At 41.1% G+C, this 21,158-nt stretch overlaps 1 protein-coding gene across 4 annotated transcripts in view; it reads right to left on the reverse strand.

The window, feature by feature from the left end:
• The window catches only part of rad54l2 (RAD54 like 2), a 227,155-nt gene that overhangs the window by 89,981 nt on the left and 116,016 nt on the right, over nucleotides 1-21,158 (reverse strand). For all 4 annotated transcript variants that reach the window (XM_063067816.1, XM_063067815.1, XM_063067817.1 and 1 more), the window contains one exon: nucleotides 4,095-4,266. In XM_063067816.1, coding sequence (XP_062923886.1) covers nucleotides 4,095-4,266 — 172 coding nt within the window. The remainder of the gene's footprint in view (nucleotides 1-4,094; nucleotides 4,267-21,158) is intronic.

Raw genomic sequence — 21,158 nt, forward strand, 5'->3', positions numbered from 1 at the left:
AGCCGGTAAGCCGTCGCTTCCGGGAGTCTTACCCGACCCAAAGGAACGGATGGAGCCTGTCAGCTCGTTCAGGGTCAGTGGCTGATCCAGACTCTCCCGCTTGCCGTCGTCTAAGACCTGCGTGATAGACAACAGGAAGTTGCGGGAGGCTGTGGATTCTGTGGCCTTTTTGTCGTACAGACCGGCATAGAAGGTTGCAGATCCTCAGTATGTCAGTCTGCGAGGACGCGACTGAGCCGTCCTCTTCCTTAAGGTTGTGGATCACAGAGCTCCCCCTGTGCACCTTTTGGAAGAAGCGTGAGCACGTCTTGTCCTGCTCCACGGTTCGGACCCTTGATCGGAAGATGATCTTGGAGGATTCAGCGGTGAAGTGCTGGGCTTGCCGGCCCTTCACCTCTCGCAATTCCTCCCTAACATCCACCCCCTTCGACTGCAGAAGGAGAAGTTGCTGCAACTCTGTCTGGAGTTTACGCAGTTCCCTCTGCTCCTGCCTTGCCTTCTGGATACCCTTGCGAATGAAGAACCTCTTGATGTTCTCCCTGGTGGCTTCCCACCAGTGAACCGGGGAATCAAAGAAGGCTTTCAAGGTTCTCCAACCTGTGTACTCCCTCTCTAGTTCCTCGATGTTCTCCGGGGTCAGCAGCTTTACATTAAGCTTCCAAGTCCCCCTGCCTGCCTTCCGGTCCTCCTGTAAGTGACAGGTGGCTCGCAGAAGGCAGTGGTTAGAGAACAACACCGGCATGACGTCGGTGGACCTGACCGTGAGGGACTCTGCGAGGAAGAGAAAGTTGATCCGGAAGCGGGCTGAGCCGTCCGATCGTGTCCAGGCGGCTTGCGGCTGTGCTCCACCTGTGGGGGTGCCAAAGGCGTCGCACAGCTTGGCTGTCTTCATCATTTCCATCAGGAGTCTGGAGGTACTGTCCAGCCGGCGGTCGGCACTGCCGGATCTTCCAGCCGCATCAATGGTGCAGCTGAAGTCTCCGGCCAGAACGTCTGGCTGGGACGTCACCAGCAGCGCAGGGAGCTGCTCGAAGACGGCCCGTCGCTCACTCCACACAGGGGAGGCGTAGACGTTGATCAGCCGGAGTGGAGTGCCCCGGCATTTGATATCTGCTACCAGGAGGTGCCCCGCAACCACCTCTTCAACTTGGGTGATTGAGAAGTTGCCTCCCCGTAGCAGAATCCCCAGGCTGGAGGCGTGACAATCGTTGCCCCCCGCCCCCCCCCCCCGATCACACAGACAAACCCTTGGTCCACCACCGTGACCACCTCCGGTAGTTGCGGAGGTGTGGTAGTCTGCACTCCTGGAGGAAGGTCACGTCGGCCTTTACAGTGTCCAAGTGCTGGAGCGCGCTGACGCATCCCCCGGTACTCTTCAAACTGCGCACGTTCAAGCACGCCAGTTTAAGGTCTGCCATCATTTAAAGTTCTTTATTTCAGCTGCTCGCCGTCCTCACCTTCTCAGTCCTGAGCCTTCATGCCTACCGCCTTTGTGAAGTCTTTCACCTTCTGTGGGCTCAGGTACTGCAGGTAATCCTCCTCTGGGTGTGGCAGTTCTGGTTCAGAGCCTGGGGGGTTGTTGACTTCCAGGGCTGCTTCCCCTTCAGGCTGCTGGGCGCCGACCGTGGCTCTGTTCCCGGATTCCTGGAGCTAGGAGTCTCTGCTGCTCTCCACCTCCTGTACTTGGGGGGTGGCCAGCAGACTTTCTCCGCTCTCTCTCCTCCAAAGAGGACAGGGTACCGGAGACTGTGTGGTTCCCTGCCCTTTTCTTTAGTTTCTCCTGTTGCTCCGCCCTCTGTCCTCATAAATATTCATGATACAAGGTTTTATGTTATGCAAGACTCTGCTCTGATTCAAGCAGCAGAGACCAACTTGCTTCACATTTGCTGTATTTAAATGGTGTCACATAGTCACAGGACAAAGCATATGACCTCCTTGCAGTCTCACTGACAAAGTGAAACATCCAAGTTGCACTGCTCAGTTACATCAGTGTTTTAAAGAAATGGCTTGGTGAAATCAGGGGAAATTGCAGGCAGGTTATATGACGTCAATCAGGACTGATAAATACAGACCCAACAACTCTTAACACAATCCATGACAAAGCAGCCCATTTGCCTGGCACCCTAACCATTCATTCCTCCCACTCAGCTCTCAGTGGCCGCAATGTGTACCACCTACATACTGTAGCTCCTTCTAGGCTACTCAACTACTCCAACAACAGATCTCAAACCCACAACCTCTACTATCAGTGAGGTCAATGCAGCAAATACATAGGACCTTCACTGTCTGCACATTCTCCATCCAGATACACACCACCCTGGCTAACAATATGGAAATATATCGCAGGCCCTTTGTTGTTGTTGGATCTAAATATTGGAACTCACTGCCCAATAGCACTATGGTAATAATGAATATAGAAAATGCTGGAAATAATCAGGAGGTCAGGCCACTTCTCTGGGAGGAAAGACAGAGTTAATGTTACAATTTGAAGACTCCTCATCAAAAGGGTATTGTGGTAGACCTTTCACCAGAAGGACTGTGGCAATTGAAGAATTGACAATAGTAAAGCTGCTGCCCCACAAGCCAAGTGTTGCAGGTTCAATCCCAACTTCTGGTGTCACCTGCATAGGTGTCTGTGCTCTATCTATGACCTTCTCATGGGCATTTAGAAATGGCCAATAAATGCCCAGATCCCAGAACTAAATATAAAAAATGATAAACACATACCATGAATGCACAAAATAGGTCAAGACAACTATAAATTATTGCAAAAATTCCAAAATAATTTGCTCCTGTTTTTATGCTCACTATAAACAGAAAACAGGTAAAACCCTAACCATTGAGCACATCTACATGAAACATTGCCGTAGAAAAGCAGCATCCATCATCAAAGACGCTTAACACCCACGGAATTTTCTTGGCTCACTGTTGTCATCAGATAGAAGGTACAAGAGCCTCCCACCAGATTTAAGAACAGTTACTTGAACAAAAGTTGCTCAAGAATAGCTCTAAACAAAAGGGGATAGCTACACTCATTTAAGTACTCTGCTATGTTATTTCATGCAGAGTACTTAAATTATTTATTGATATTTATTTATATCTGCTTTAGCAGAGTTTGTTTACAGTTACTGCTCTATAGATTTACTAAGTATGCCAGCAGAAAAAAGAATTTCAGGGTTGTATGGGGTGACATGTATGTACTCTGATAATAAATTTTACTTTGAACTTTGTATCTATATTTCTTCAAGTACACCTACGATAAATCCAGATTAGAGCTTTATCCAATGCTTTAAACATAGAACAGTATAGGCCCTGGAGCCCAGGATGTTGTATCAACCTTAAGCCTACTCTAAGATCAATCCAATCCTTCCCTCGTACATAGCCCTCTATTTTTCTATCATCCACGTGCCCAAGAATTTCTTAAATGCCTACTGTACCTGCTTCTACCATCACCCCTGGTAGGGAGTCCAACATTTATCACTCTCTATGTAAGTACATTCTCCCTATATTTTCTTCCAAACATCTTAATTATATCCCTTCGTTTTAGCCATTTCTGCCCTGGGTTTAAAAAAACAGTCACTGGCAATCCACTCGATCTACTGTATGCCTCTTATCATCCTGTACACCTCCATCAAGTCACTTCTTATCCTCCGTTGCTCCAAAGAGAAAAGCCCTAGCTTGTTCAAGCTGCTTTCATAAGACATGTTCTCTAATCCAAGCAGCATCCTGGTAAATCTCCTCTGCATCCTTCCTGACCAGAACTGAACATAATATTCCAAGTTTTGACAAAAAAATTTCTTAAAGTGTTCTATATTTAGTGCATTACATAAGGGACCTTCAACATTTACAGCTTAGTAAGTTCTGGACACAATTTGCTTTCCTAATTAAGCTGATTAATGTCTTCAGAACTAAACCTTCTGCAAGCCAACATCTCCTATCCTGATACAAGTATCCGGAGTAAAGAACAAGCTTGCACAGCTGGCTCCATAGAACTTAGTGAACAGGGCTTTACACCAGAACCTGTGTGCATAACAGAAAATTACTGCCTGTGCTTTACCAGAACTTAAAGAACAAAGAGGCAGAACTTGCTGTACCGGATGTTTCTTCTCATGTGGACAGACTTTGTTGACCTTTTCCTCTTGCCATTCACTGAGCCCGTCTGTTTCTTTTCATTCTGTGATGAGGTAGTTGAAGTGGAACAGTTCCATCCCCTGGTATCAGGCTGTGGGGAATGCTCAGAACTGACAGGAGTGAGCTCAGAATCATCTGAAAGAAAGAATGGGAAAAGGAGCTGAAATCTATTAACAACACACACAAAATGCTGGAGGAACTCAGCAGAACAAGCAGCATTAATGGAAAAGAGTACAGATGATGCTTTGGGCCAAAATCCTACAGCAGGGTGGAAATCTATTAACTTTTTTCATGTGCTCAAGAAAAAAGCACAGATTTTCATAGGGTTTTGTGCTATATCCACAGTTTACTCAGCTAGTGGAAAAACACAATTAAAAGCAATAAACAAAGAAAATGCTGTAAATACTCAGCAAGAGGCAGCATCTGTAGAAAGAGAAGCAATTAATATTTCAGGTCCATGCCTCTCCTTCAGAACCATTGACAACAAAACTGTTCTCAGAAAATAAAATACCAAACCACGTTAGAAGCTTAGGAGCCTATGACATTATGATGTTTTGATGCTTTTGCACAATTTTCAAACAGAGTTTTCTGAGACTAACACAAAGTATCTTGAGATTTTTTAATGGTGTAGCAATGGTATTTTCTTAGTCTGCTACAAGAGACCAAAGCACGCATGAAAAGAAGTTAAGATAGCTGCTAAGATCACTGGGGAATGCAACAGTTACTGTATATCAAGTCAAAGTAAGGAGGTACATCATTCCAGTAAGAAAATAGGCAGACTGATCAGTATAAAAGGTTAAATTGCTAATGTTAAGAATGCAAACTTATTAATAAAACATTGAAGTCACTTTCACTTCTGGTAATATTTTCCATTATACAGCAGAGGTACTCCACCATAAATAATCAAACCAAAAATCAAACCTGTGGAGGGAATGAATGCTATAAGTGTTGAGAATAATCATGGTGGTGGAGTTCCTGCCTACCTTACTGATTGCGGTCTACTGGTGCTAGAGGCATGACAGAGGTAAACGATGACAGGGTGTGGATGTTTTTGATAAGGGAGTGCTAAGCGATTACATTCTTGGAGGATTGCCTATGTGTAGTTTAGAAAGAAAAAGGGGAGAGTCACTCTTGTGGGGCTGTATTATAAACACCCAATAGTTAGCAAGAACTTGAGAAGCAGTTATGTAGATAAATTGCTCATAGTTGTAAAAATAATTGGGCTGTATTAGTGAGAGATTTTAATTTCCCCAGTAATGACTGGGCCACCCAGTGCTAAGGGCCTGATTGTGATGGAATTTGTGAAATGTGTCCTCCGTCAATTTATAAAGGGCCTGACTCCGAAGGGCGCAATATTAGACCTCCTCTTAGGCAACAAGCCAGGGCAAGTAACTAAAATGGCAGTCAGGATGCACTCCAAAGCATGGCTCCCAACCTTTTTTTTGTCATGGAGCCTTACCATAAACTGAGGGGTCAGTGCATCTGCTCTAAAGTGAGGACAGACTCCTCATGGGATCAACAATAGAGAAGTACAGCAGTTTAATTTGAGAAGGGTAGATTTAATCATGCTAAATGTATTAAAGTTTGTTAAAGCTGCCTGACTTGCTGAGTTCTTCCAGCATTTAGTGTGTTTCTCAAGACTTCTAACATCTCTTGTGCTTAGTATATTTCGCAGGCTTTAGGTCATTGTATTATGAAAAACATTCATAGGTAATGGAGAGGACACAGGAAGGATTTTCATGAACGTTACCAAAAATGTGAGCTACACATATCATGAAAGGTTTAAGAGAGAAATCTCTATTAGGAAATTTTTGTGAGGAAGAACAGAAGTGAAGGCCATCATTATGGGAAAGTAATAATGATACAGAGAATTCACAATATATTCCTTTTGGAAGCAAACAGTGTAGATGTATTTGAGAGAACAAGCATATGAGGGTGAAGGAAACAAGTATGAAGACGAGGACAGAAGTTGTGTTGAAAAGCACATTTCTGCACTGTATACAAAACTATCCAGTATCTCCTTCCAACATACCAAAACTTGGGAAGGGACCATGTCTTAAACCTACATACCTGGGTAAACAAGGGCAAATACTTTCCTTCCTCATTCTCCCACTTAATTTTAAAACAAAGCTTTAAAATTAAGCAACACACATAAAAGTTGCTGGTGAACACAGCAAGCCAGGCAGCATCTATAGGAAGAGGTACAGTCGACATTTCAGGCCGAGACCCTTCGTCAGGACTAACTGAAAGAAGAGCTAGTAAGAGATTTCAAATTTAAATTAGTCTTGCATTAACGACACACTTCAAAATGATGCATATTATAACCCAGTTTCATTTGCTTATTTGTAATAAACAGTTCAACCCAGGTTACACTGATGGAATGTATTCAGTCCACTATTTTGTGCTCAATAAAGTGTCCATTTTCAGTATTTAACTATTATATATTTGTCAATGCCCAATATTGTTATTTAGTTGCTAAAACAAAAACAGCCCAGAACAGCTGACAACAGCTTTTCCTCAGGTTAAGGTTGGGCTGGGTGAAGAGAGTTCACTTTTTCTGAGTTTCTGTACTCCTGAAACACCCCACCATCTTCAATAAGTAAGCAAGTATTTCAGTGATGTTGCTCTAATCATTGAAATCAGAAATGTTCACCATAATTAACTGCAAGTCTGTTCTCTCAAAGATTTGATCATCAATTAAAAGATTATTTTCACTTTATTATATTATTTTCTCTGAACGAACATGCCAAGCTCATATTATGTCACTCTTACATCTTGCGGTAGTTTGAGGGACAGTTAAACGAAAACAGCACAGAAATAAATTAAAAACAAGAATGCTAGGTGATGCCAAAGTTTGGTTTTAAAAAGATTTCAATGAAAAGGAAGTAGTGCTAGTGTTGAATGGTTGTTAACTGTAGCTGATCTCTACGGTGTCATCTGAAAGCTCTTGGTTTTCATCTTCCACATACATTCTCGCCACCCATCCATCTCAGCTCTGCAGCTGAGAATACATTTATTCTCTCCACCTTTCCAAATCCGATGAAAGATCTTCAACCCAAAATATTAATTCAATATCTCTCTCCAGAGACATTACCAAACCTCCAGCAATACCTGATTTTAATGAGACTTCCAGCATCTACAAATTTTTATTTTTGTCCTATACGTATGCATACTGTTACGTACCCCGTAACTGGGTTGCCAAACCAGCAGAAATGGACCACTCGTTGGAGTCTGGATTACTAGAAATAAAGTTTTATTAAAGAAATAAGTAACACAGTACTCTAATCATAAGGATATAAATACAACAGGTTAGCAATGATAAAACACACATGTACACAGAACTAGGGTAATAGGAATCAACCAAGCTCTCTCACAGTCTAGGGGTAAAATGATCAGTCTTAAGTGACGCAGAGTTCAGTTCAGCTTAGTGCAGTTCGCAGTAATCGCTGTTGTGCCATTGGAGAGAGAGAGAGAGAGGAGGGGGGAATGCAAATTTCATTCAGGCAGACCTTTGATGTTCTTCGCAGTTGGTTTCGGGCGGACCCTTTTATGTCTTCTATCCCGCTGTGGTCACCGACTGTGACCCCTCCGTTCTGGATACGACCGTTCTTCCGCAGTGAACCCGGCACCCAGGCAAGGGTGGACACACACACCAGGTTCCCACCGATCGTACCTTTACATTCTGTGAGTTTATGGTCGGTTTCCGCGAACCGGACCTCGAAACTCCCACCAACTTGTGGGGGCACACCACTCTTCCAGGGTCTCGTTATCTCGTGATCTCATGGTGTGTCCCGTGCCTTAGCGAACCTGTTCTTTTTATCCCCCTGCTGGGGTATCGCCTGTCCATCAAACTTCAAACAGTTCAGGTTCAAAGCAACCGGTCTGTCAATATTCTGAATTGTGTTTCTTTTCCGTTATCTCTCTCTCCTCTCTCATTAACATTTTGAACGTTTCTCCATTGTCTCCCCTATCTCTCTCATTAGCATCAATCGTATGATAACTTGGTTTGTCGTCACAATACCCATAAAGAATATACTACATATAATTGTCTTGAACTTGATAGATGAAATCCAACATAGCAGCAACATGTTCACTAACTCTAATCAGGTCATGGGTTAATCAGAATGAAGGTGTGGACAGAACTTTTAACAACATAATTATGGTCCCAGCTTTGCTATCTGTTCTTTTATTTGATGTATTTGTGAATGGGCTTGTATTTTGTGAACCAGGTCTAAGTCAGAGCATATTCTCAAGCTAATTGCTGGTAAATCCCAGCACATTTATGTTCTGCCTCTGGACTCCATGTAGGGTCCAAAGACAGAGCATAATGACTGATCCCTGATGGCATCTGCAGCTTGTTCACAATTTCTGCATTTGAAAATGTGAAATCTTGAATGATGGCATTATATGGCTGCAGATAATCTTTGATTTAAGAAAGTTCAATTAATATTTTTTTGTTGGAACTCCATTGACCTTTAGGATACATTTCCTTAACGTCATTATGACAAACAACATGCCAATCTCAGCCCATAATGCTTTTCATTCTTTCTACCACACTTTGATTCCATCAAGATCAAAGTGTTCTGCTTGATATTGGGATTCATAACAATTTATTATCTGCATTCTTTAAGATGGTTTAACAATATTCCTGCAGCTCTGAAAACTGTCCCTCCAGTAAGAATTACAATAGCTACAATTATTAATGTTAAACTGAATGTTATGAATATAAGTGAAAAATGTTTGGCGCCACATAGCGGTTAGCAATAGATATTGTAGTGCCAGCGATCACCAATCGAAGTTTGATTCCAGCCACTGTCTGTAAAGAGTTTGTCTATTCTCCCTGTTGCCCCGTGGATTTCCTCCAGTTTCCTCCCACATTTCAAAGACATGCAGTTAGTGTTAGTGAGTTGTGGACATGCTACGTTGGTGCCAGAAACATAGCAACACTTACGACCTGTTCCCAACACATTCCTTGCTGATTTGATTTACCGTAAGTGATGCATTTCACTGCATGTTTTGATGTACGTGACATCTAAAGCTAACCCTAATCTTAAAAATCATGATGGGCAACTAGCCTCTTGTCAATTCTTGCAAAATCAACAGTGTAATTAATCCGTAATTTGGACAAAATGTTATTTCCCAAAGGTTTGGATGTTTGGAAGGGCAGAGATATAAACAGAGATGGAAAAAGATTGAGCATGTCCCTAAAAGGTCAGAATCAACAATGTGATACAGTGTTTGATGATCTAGGGAAAAAATGAGGTTATGGCAAGCACAGAGAGATACATAGCGAGTGCTGGATGTTCTGCAACTACTGATACTTTCAAGGCCTGCAATGGCTGGTTTGAACATATGAAAGATAAAGATACAAGCCTACATAATAGTTGTCCATTGTGGGAAGTAGCAAATACAGATAACAAGTTGGCAGAAAACTTTCACAGTTCAATTTTATTGTCATTCGACCATACTGTACATAAGCATACAGTATGGTTGAGATAACATTCCTCTGGATCAAGGTGCACACAGTGCATGTAACTGACACACATAACACATCAAATAATATTACCGCAAATAAACAAACAAAAATTAAGGTGTATATATGATACAAATTAAAAGTAAACAGTATAACACTACTGGTGCTTCGTAAGTGATGGGACCTTCTCTGCATTACATTTTACTAGTAATGAAATTAGGCATTATTCAGTGAGCCATTTACATTTTGTATACTGTTAGTATTCTTATTAAATGCAGAACCACATGCACAAATGAACTGACACTGCATTACTTGTTTGACACAGATGTTTTATCATTAATACTTGGGAGAATCAATAGGCCTCCTCCACTTTCTTCCACATAACAGGTGCCTATTACTGGTTACACAATAATTTCCTGCAACCATGACCAACATGCAAGTCCATTGACAGAAATTAAAAAGTTTAGAATCTTTTCTTTCACATCCTTACATATTTTGGTCTTGTCAGTAATCACGATTTGCCTGAGTGTAGTGAAAACAGAATACTTACATTTCTAAAGATTTTTCACGACCTCAGGTTATTTGACAATCAATACAATCCTCAGAAGTGCAGTCATTGATATAACAGGAAAAATGCCAGTCAATTTGCATTCATCACTATCTCACAAACAGGGATGTGATAATGATCATGTCATGTCTGTGTGACATTGGTTGATGGATATATATTTACCATATTCCCATACTTCCTTACATTTGACCCCATTTTAGCCCACTGAGTCTATCATGTCTCGTAGAGCAATTCCATTCTTCCCATTATGGCTGCACACCAAACCACTAAGAATTCTCCTCTGTTCATTGCAAAGTACTACCTTGGGCTCTTATCCATTTAACACACAGCTCAATGTGCAACATCCATGATAGTGAACCACAAACTACTGTATCACAATCGCAATCAAGATAATGTGTTCATGTCTCTGGAATGGGGTTAGGATCTATGATCATCTGCTTCAGAGGAAGTGGCCCACTGAATAACACCTGCCGAATGAGAACCAAAGACCATAATTACACTGAAGTGACTCAACTTGTAGTGTGCATGCACACCATGCTTTGCTTTTAGGTCAATTAATACTACTCTAATGGCTGCAAGTGAGGAGGATTTAGAGGAGGAGCTTAGGAGGGTTAATGGCACCTAACGGTGACTCCTTTGCTTGTATCTTCGGAAGCAGCTCTATTTCCATCTTTAATATCTCTATTTTCCCCTCTCAGGGCTCTTTTGAAGACCCTGAGCTGGAGTTACATGCAGACTTTGGTTCTTTGCAGGAATGAGTCAGTCCATGACTAAGTGGTCCTGGGATCCTTGCTGTTTGTCAACAATCTGGATATTTGCTTGGTAAGTTTGCAGGAGACATGAAAACTGGTGGTATTGTTAATAGTAAGGAGGTCAGCTTCAGTTACTGAACAATATGGACAGAACAATGGAAGATGGAATTTAATCCTGAAATATACGTGATTGGGACCAAGATATATACAGTGAATAGTAGTACTGAGAAACAGAGTGGTTTTTATGTCCAAGGATTCCCAAGTGCAACAGCACAGGAAAACAAGGTGGACAGATGGATGAGTCACGCTGAATACTTGCTTTCATTGACCAGAGCACAGAATATAAGAAGGGGAGGGGGTTATTATACAACTTTATAAAACTGGTTAGGCCACAGGTAGAGTAACATAAGCGGTTCTGATCAACACACAATACAAACGATGTGATTACACTGGAGAATACCAGAGATTCACCAGAATGTAGCCTGGGTTGGAACATTTCAGCGATGTGGAGAGATGGAATAATCTGAGCTGGTTCTCTTTGCGATGGGGAAGCTGAAGGGAACCTAACTGAGGTATATAAAATTATGAGAGGCGCAGGTGGAGTACCAAGTGAGAACCTATTTCCATTTCCCAGAGGTGTCTATAAAAAGAAGGTATGGAAGATTTAGAAGGAACTGAAGGCAGACTGTTATTACCACGAGAAGCTGAAATCTGGAATGCATTTTCTGATGGGATGGCAAAGGCAGGTGATCTCATTGCATTGAAGCAATAACTAGATAAGCACTTGAAACATCACAGCATAGAAAGCTAAAAGAGAAAATGAAATCAATTTTAAAAAGTACTTGTTGGTCAGTCAGGTTAGGATAGGCTGCAAGTACACATTTCTGTGCCTAAACTCTAAAAGAGAGCTACTATAAACTGTCATCACCTTGGCCATCCATCTGACAGTCAAACATCTTAATTGATATTGGAGAGTTACTGGTTAGAAACCCAGTCACAAGAATTACTGCATATTGCAATATGGTTTTCCCATATATTCTACTTCAAAATTTCAGTTCAAGGCAACAAATCAAAATTTGTAGAACAGTACATGGCATAAATTTAATACATGTGAACTTCTACCCAGTGGACTGTGCTTTAGCTTAGACTGAAGCATTCACAAACCCAGGTTCATCTAATTTTGAAAGTTAAGTAATGTTCTCAAATAACTGAATGGGTAGAAAGAAAGAAATTACATCCACTAACTAGGGAATGTTGTATCAAGAGGCATAATTTAAAACTTATGAGCCAGACTTCACAGGAGGTTCGAAGAAAATATTTACATACTAAAAGGTAGCTACTTTTGCCAACCAAGAGAAGGGTCTTCTGAAGATTGAATGATGTGTTTCCCAGAGATTTCCATGAAAGATACAACATATATTTTGTGGAAATGATGAGAACACGGAACAAAGTAATAATGGGTTAAGCAAATTAATCTTGATTGACCTGCATGGTAGAACAGTTTGGAAGCAGTTTATGCTGCCCCTCTGTACCTTTTATACCTCTGACGTGGTGCTAGAAAATTTGTGAACTCTTTAGAATTTTCTTATTTCTGAATAAATATGACCTAAAATGTGATCAGATCTTCACACAGTCCTAAAACTAGAACCTAATAAAGAGAACCTAATTAAATAAATAACACAAAGCAGATTATACTTGTTCATTTATTGAGAAAAATGATCCAATATTACATATAGTTGTTGGAAAAAGTATGTGAACTATTAGGATTATCAATTCATTTAAAGGGGAAATTAAAGTTAGGTGATTCAATCAATGATCTGACAATCAGGTATGAGTGTGGGAGGTCCTGTCCTATTTAAAGAAGGCAAACCTAGGTCTTCACACACAGGTTTTTGACTGATCTTCACCACACAGGTTTTTGGAAGTGTGCTGTGCTTTGATCAAAGGAGATTTCTGAGGACTTCAGATAAAAAGTTGTTGATGCTCACCAGGCTGGAAAAGGATGCAAAACCATTTCTAAAGAGTTTGGGCTTCACCAATCCACAGTTAGGCAAATGGTGTACAAATGGAAGAAATTCAACACCACTGTTACTCTCCCCAGGAGTGGTCGACCAACAATAATCACTCCAAGAGCAAAGTGTGTAATATTCCAGGAGGTCACAAAGAATCCCAGGGAAACATCTAGGGAGCTACAAACCTCACTTGTATTGACTAATGTCAGTGTTCAGGAGTATACCATCAGGCAAACAATGAACAACAATGGTGTGCATGGCAGGATTGCAAGGAAAAAGCCTCTGCTCTCCAAGAAGAAAATTACTGTCCATCTAAAGTCTGCTAAAGACTACGTGGTCATAAGCCAGAAGGGTATTGGAAGAATGTTCTGTGGACAGAGGAGTCCAAAATCAAACTTTTTGGCTTAAATCAGAAGCGTTATGTTTTGGAGAAAAGCAAACACTGCATTCTAACAGAAGAACCTCATCCCATCTGTGAAACATGGTGGCGGCAGTGTCATGGTTTGGGCCTGCTTTGCTGCCTCGGAACCAGAAACTATGAATTCTGAATTGTACCAGCAAATTCTACAGGAAAATCTCAGGGTATCTGAGGCTCAAGAGAAAGTGGGTCATGCAGCAAGACAACAACCTTAAATACACAAGTCAGCCTACCAAAAAATGGTTAAAGCAGAAGAAATTTTGTGTTTTGGAATGACTGAGTCAAAATCCTGACCCTAATCCAATAGAAACTTAGTGGAAGGACCTGAAGAGAGCAGTTCATGCAAGGAAGTCCATCAACATCCCAGAGTTGAAGCAGTATTGTATTGTAAGGAGGAATGAACTAAAATTCCTCCAAGCTGATGTGCAGGACTGATCAAGTTACCAGAAACATTTGGTTGAAGTCATTGCCGTAAGGGGGGGGGGAGGGGCGGGGGGTCACAGCAGTTACTAAAAGTAAAGGTTCACATACTTTTTCCAACCAATACATATAATATTGGAAAATTTTTCTTAATACATAAATGAAAAAGTCTCGTGTTTTTTGTGTTATTTATTTAATTATTTCTCTTTATCTAGTTTTAGGACTTGCGTGAAGATCTGATCACATCTTATGTCATTTTTATACAGAAATAGAGAAAATTCTAAAGGATTCACAAACTTTCTAGCACCACTGTAGAAGGCTCAGTAGATCAAAATAAAGTGCCCAAAATATGCTGACTTGTCATTTTTCAACAATGCCGCACAAACCAAGGTTTTAATGGATTTCAGCAAGGCATTTGATAAGGTACCCCATGCAAGACTTATTAAGAATGTAAGGAGGCATGAGATTAAAGGGGACATTGCTTTGTGGATCCAGAACTGGCTTACCCACAGAAGGCAAAGAGTAGTTGTAGACGGGTCATTTTCTGCATGGAGGTTGGTGACCAGTGGTGTGCCTCAGGGATCTGTTCTGGGGCCCCTACTCTTCGTGATTTTTATAAATGACCTGGATGAGGAAGTGGAGGGATGGGTTAGTAAGTTTGTGATGACACAAAGGGTAGAGGTGTTGTGGATAGTGTGGAGGGCTGTCAGAGGTTACAGTGGGACATTGATAGGATGCAAAACTGGGATGAGAAGTGGCAGATGGAGTTCAACCCAGATAAGTGTGAAGTGGTTCATTTTGGTAGGTTAAGTACAATGGCAGAATATAGTATTAATGGTAAGACTCTTGACAGTGTGGAGGATCAGAAGGATCTTGGGGTCCGAGTCCACAGGACGCTCAAAGCAGCTGTGCAGGTTGACTCTGTGGTTAAAAAGACATACGGTGTATTGGCCTTCATCAATTGTGGAATTGAATTTAGGAGCCGGGAAGTAATGTTGCAGCTATATAGGACCCCGGTCAGACCCCACTTGGAGTACTGTGCTCAGTTCTGGTCGTCTCACTACAGGAAGGATGTGGAAGCCATAGAAAGAGTGCAGAGGAGATTTACAAGGATGCTGCCTGGATTGGGGAGCATGCCTTATGAAAATAGGTTGAGTGAACTCGGCCTTTTCTCCTTGGAGCGACAGAGGATGAGAGGTGACCTGATAGAGGTGTATAAGATGATGAGAGGCATTGATCGTGTGGATAGTCAGAGGCTTTTTCCCAGGGCTGAAATGGTTGCCACAAGAGGATACAGGTTTAAGGTGCTGGGGAGTAGTTACAGAGGAGATGTCAGGGGTAAGTTTTTTTTACTCAGAGAGTGGTGAGTGCGTGGAATGGGCTGCCGGCAATGGTGGTGGAGGCGGATACGATAGGGTCTTTTAAGAGACTTCTGGATAGGTACATGGAGTTTAGAAAAATAGAGGGCTATGGGTAAGTCTAGAAATTTCTAAGGTAGGGACATGTTCGGCAAAACTTTGTGGGCCGAAGGGCCTGTATTGTGCTGTAGGTTTTCTATGTTTCTATGTATCATTGAGAAGCTTAAATTATGTAATTATAACCCAGGTAATTCCTATAATGCCTGGCGTGCAAAGTCAGCTTCGACGCACTAGGTGGATGAGATTAGCAGTGTAATCCAACAGCCAGGTGCTGCTACAACACTTCGTGGAGAGCTAAGGGCATGACAAGGCACAGAAATTGTCATAGTCATCCACGGCAACTAAGGAAGACCCCAGCTGTAACAACTACTCGTACCACTGACCCGGACTTCAGAAGTTGAGAAAGTGGAACTGTACTTGTTCAACAGCTTTTCCTTTTTTAAAAACTCTCCCGTATGGATCTCAGAAACTGTCATCATTGGTTATGATGGACAACCAAACAATAAATCAATCATGTATAATAATTCCTAATGTAATCATTAGCCTTTTTTATTTCAGAATGTTATAGTTGAGCCATATTGGATATATGGCAAATCAAAAGTTTCAAAAACAGAGGTGCAGAAGGCAAGTCATCGAGAAGGGCAGTTCATAAAGTTCAGTCTTTGAAGAGATGCAGTGAAGGCCCATCATAGACAGATAATGGAGAGGCATTGTGTTGTGTTCTGATGGTCATTTACACTTGCTGATAAACAAGTAGACTGTATTATGTAACACCAAGTTAGAATGGCAGGCGTTTGATGAAGTTTGAGTACATGGTTTAGTTGCTCATTTCAGCATAGTCCTGAAAGAGTGCTACATTATAGGTTATATCACCTATTGGATTAGATGATTAACCAGTTCGCCCCTCACAAAATCCCATGTCACTACTTTGAAGGATAATAATGCTCTCCCAAACCTGCCCAAAATGTACTTCTCTGCCAGAAGTCACAAACAGATCTAATATTTATTTCATTATGTGAAACTTTATTGATCACAAGTAAACAGTGTGCTCCCATATACTGACGAGTGACTACATTTGCCAAAGTCCTGCGTTGCTTTGGGATATTTAGAAGTTATAAACAGCATTTTATGAATATTTATCATTCAAATTAAATAATATTCTTTAATATAATAGAAAAATTCTCAAGTCATTGAAGTGCTAATATTTCTACATTACTTTACAAATGGATTCCTTCAATTCTAACATACTCAACAGCACAAATATTGAATGCCTTTACATTACATGAGAAAACTCCAAACTTAGAAAAAACATTCCAGAGTACGTGAGACATATTAAGCAAACATCCTAAAAGGTTTCTCTTTGAAAAGGTGTCAGCAATTGCTTAACTACTCAGTAAGATTGAAGAAAATAATGCACAAGGACAAAGCAGAAGTTCACATTGTAAAGCCTTTCCCTCGTTGAACAGAAAATTCTACAAACAGTAGTAGATATGGCCTAGTCCATCACAGGTAAAACCCTCCCCACCATTGAGCCGTTGTTGCAGGAAAGCAGCATACATCATCAGGAATGACCACCATCCAGGCCGTGCTCTCTTCTTGTTGCTGCCATCAGGAAGGTGGTAGAGGAACCTCAGGACTCAACCACCAGATTGAGGATTCACCTCAACCATCAGACTCTTGAGCCAAAGGGAATAATAACTTCACTCGCCCTATCACTGAAATGTTTCCACAACCTATGGACTCACTTTCAAGGACTTGTCATCTCATGTTCTTGTTATTGATTGTTTGTTTTTATTATTACTTCCCTTTTGTATTTACAGAGTTTATTGTCTTTTGCACATTTGTTGAGTGCCCAAGTTGGTGTGGTTTTTCATTAATTCTGTTATGGTCTTATTGAGAATGCTCGCAAGAAAATTAATCTCAGGGTTGTATATGGTCACATATATGTAGTTTGATAATAAATTTACTTTGAAATTGCAATCAATTCAAGCTCTTCTTAAATACTGATACATATAATAAGCAGTACAAAAGGCAGAAAAGGCAAGGATTCCTGGTATCTAGAATTGGAACACTACCTATTAAATGTGCCTTACCTGTTAAATGTTGAGTGTTAGCTAGTCTGAAGTGTAACCTGCCAAGTCCATACTCCCTGCAGGTTGGTAGCTGCTTTAAGATTTCCTCAGAGCAGGTAATTGAGCTGATCATTAGCCAGACCTGGTGCCTAAATAACCATTAAAGTGCTAGCTGAAATCCAGGAGCATATCAATGCAGAGCAACCTCAGCCACTCAAACCCAACAGCTGCAATTAATTCAAGTAAACAGGAACTGCAAGGTCTGAACAAAAGGACTTATGTAACAATTCACACTCAAGCAGAGCTCTACCAAAGGGAATTCATACATACGACATGCATAGTAGATTATCTTGCAACAGAATTTTTTTCAATATCCCACAAAACCAAGTTTCTAATTGAATCATTTACCTGAGAATTCCATCAAAGTCATCCGAAAAATAAATTTATTTTAAGTATTTATCCCTAAAACTACCCTGTTATCCTATTGATATCACAGTGGTGTTCATGGAGGCTTACTGTGTTCAATTTGGCCACCAGATTTCCTGCATTACACTTTAAATTAATTTCAAAGGTATTTCAATTGCAAGAAATCACCCTTAGACAACATAAAGTACTATGAAAATGCACCCAAGGGAACAAACAGTTAAAAAAAACTTGAAGTAAGCTTTTTAAAAAAGATAAAAGCCTCAAAAGTGTTAAAGATTCGCTGGAGGTTTATGGTCTCAGTCTCTCAATTGTTAGTCACTTGCTGGGAAGATTCAATTTACAATCTTTTTCTTCCCGTGATGGTGAACTCTTATAATAAACAATATTTAAGTGCAGTATTAACACATTACTTTGTTGCTATGCATTACCACTAATGTCGCACAATGTACAAACTATTTAAAGAAAAACTGTATGTCATTAACAAGGCAAAATCCAACTCTATATCAGTGTCTGGACAGACTCTTCCAACCCCAAGCCCAAGAAAGGATATAATTGGATTTTGATCTTGTTATTTGAATGGATTAAAAATATGATAAAAATGACTTTTACAAGTATTAAAATATTACTTCCTATAAAATGTTTAACTCTCAACCTGACAGATCGTAACTGAAATGAGTTTTGTTAGTTTCAAAATCTGAGTTGCAGCACAGTAGCGTAGTGGTTAGCACAATGCTGTACAGTACCAGCGACCCCGGTTCAATTCCCACTGCTGCCTGTAAGGAGTTTGTACGTTCTCCCTTTGACCACGTGGGTTTCCTTCATGTGCTTCTGTTTCCTCCCACAGTCCAAAGATGTACCAGTTGGGGGGTTAATTGAATTGTAAATTGTCCCGTGATTGGGTTAGGATTAAATTGGGGGACCGCTGTGCAAGCAGCTCGAAGGGCCAGAAGGGTCTTTCCATGCTGTATCTCAATAAATTATCTAAAAAAACTCACCAACGGAACCCAATCTTGATTCGCAGTATAAACTCCAAGTACCACCACACATATTTGCCCTCCCTAGTAAACTTCTGTTATTTAAAAATGGGAATTACAATACAGACAGACAGTACCTGGGTCCAACTACATAAAGTTTGGAACCAGTTGACCAATCCAACACAACCTGATTGCTTGAAACAGACTTATCAGATTTGTGGCTATAAAATTTGCAACTGTTTAACACAGTTAGAAAAGCTGTAGAAAAGAGAATATACCAGTGATATCAAATATGATTCTGACTCTGAGATTTTATGTTCACACTCAAAATGCTGGAGGAACTCAGGTCAGGCAGTAGCTGGTACGTTGGAGGTGCGTTCAGAAAAGTGGCCTGAGCCCAAACAAAGGATGAATTGTTCATCATTTGCTACTTTTTCATGATCACAAGACACTGTTGGACATTAAGAACACCATGTACTGCAGATCTACACCACTGTGAGTTGCTGGATAGCAGTGGAGCCGGACTTGATGTGCATGGTGTTGCAGCCTGCTTCAACAACCCAGGGAAGAAGGCACCAGAGGTAGTGCACGAGCCAATGGGTGATTGTTTTGGATGTTTTTTTTGCTGATCCCAAGATCCCATTGGACGTCAGTAATGTAGAAAACTGCGAGTCCGATTCACTGATTCATTAGCGAGATCAACGGCAGGGGAGCTGTTGTTGCGTGGACAAGGCCTCGTGCCTCGGAGTTGCCTGTTGGGGCAGACAGGGATAGAGAGGCCAGAGGTAGCTGTATGCTACTGGATTCTGAACTGGGCTGGGGACTGGCCCCTCCATTGGTGCTGCCCCCCAGAGTTCGCTCGGTGGAAGACAGACTGGATTGTGTTTGTCTGTACACAAGATGAAGAACTCGTCCTTGCAGAAATGTGGCTCCAGGGCAACATCCATGTACCATCAATCTACAGGCCACGACACTCAGGGATTTGGGCTACATTATTATTATATTTTTGTAACTATTTTTTTCTACTACTATCATAAATATATGTGCTGAGTGTGACTGTTGGTACTGTTTTGCACCCTGGCCCCAGAGGAATGCTGTTTTGTTTGGCTGTATTCACGTGTATGTTTGAATGACAATTAAACTTGTTCCTCCAGCATTTTCTGTGTGTTCCTCAAGGTTTCTAGGACCCGCAGAATCTTCTGTAATATTTATTTTATGTTATGTTCAGCATTAAAATTCTGTTCTTTAAAAAAGTTAACAATGACAGAGCATTCTCAGACTATCACGTGTCTTCTCAAGTTTCCACTGTTTCATAAACCAGGATAAATTAACAGGGCCAACCTCTGCCAACCTTTCCCCACACCAGGGAGAGGGGGGATATTTTTCTACAATGTAATCCATACATAATGATAGATTGTTTAGCACAGTTCTCTATCAATTCTTACATAACGCAGTTATGCAACAATGCAAACTTCACCCAAAATCACAGCAGGAAATGGAAAATGCCAAAAACTGAGACAATGAATTCTTTATACCATGCTGGATCAACTTTTCCTGTTGCCTCAGGTAGCATTCTGCAAACTACTGTACATATTAGAACGGTTCTCAAGATACCAAACAAATTACAGGTCGATGAGAAAAGGACTTCACACATTGACAAAACTGGCAAAACAATTTAGAGCAATGATGAAGTCCAAGCAATGCAAGCTGATGGAAAATAGCAACTTTGTTTCTCCCCAGATTACTTAATGCATTTTTCTAAATACAACAAACACATAGGGTTTGCCTTTTAAAGCACAATTTTCATTGATATATTTTAAATTTTACTCTCTTTTGATTTAATCTCAAGTTTTCCAAATCATTTTTCTACTTTGACCAGCACTTTATGAAAAGGAATTAAAATAAAATATAAATTAAAGCCAAAAGAATTTAATTATGCATTTACACGAGGAAATCTGCAGATGCTGGAATTTCAAGCAACACACATAAAAGTTGCTGGTGAACACAGCAGGCCAGGCAGCATCTCTAGGAAGAGGTACAGTTGACGTTTCGGGCTGATTCCCTTCGTCAGGACTAACTGAAAGAAGAGCTAGTAAGAGATTTGAAAGTGGGAGGGGGAGGGGGAGATCCAAAATGATAGGAGTCTGAGTCAAAATGTGGTCGACATAAAGATGAAGCCACACTCAGGTTGGAGGAACAACACCTTATATTCTGTCTGGGTAGCCTCCAACCTGATGGCATGAACACTGACTTCTCAAACTTCCGCTAATGTCCCACCTTCCCCTCGTAACCCATCCATTATTTATTTATATACACACATTCTTTTTCTCTCTCTCCTTTTTCTCCCTCTGTCCCAGTCACTATACCCCTTGCCCATCCTCTGGGCTTCCCCCTCCCCCTTTTCTTTCTCCCTGGGCCTCCTGTCCCATGATCCTCTCATATCCCTTTTGCCAATCACCTGTCCAGCTCTTGGCTCCATCCCTCCCCCTCCTGT

The sequence above is a fragment of the Mobula hypostoma genome, chromosome 15 (genome assembly GCF_963921235.1).
Source record: "Mobula hypostoma chromosome 15, sMobHyp1.1, whole genome shotgun sequence".
Lineage (NCBI taxonomy): Eukaryota > Metazoa > Chordata > Chondrichthyes > Myliobatiformes > Myliobatidae > Mobula > Mobula hypostoma.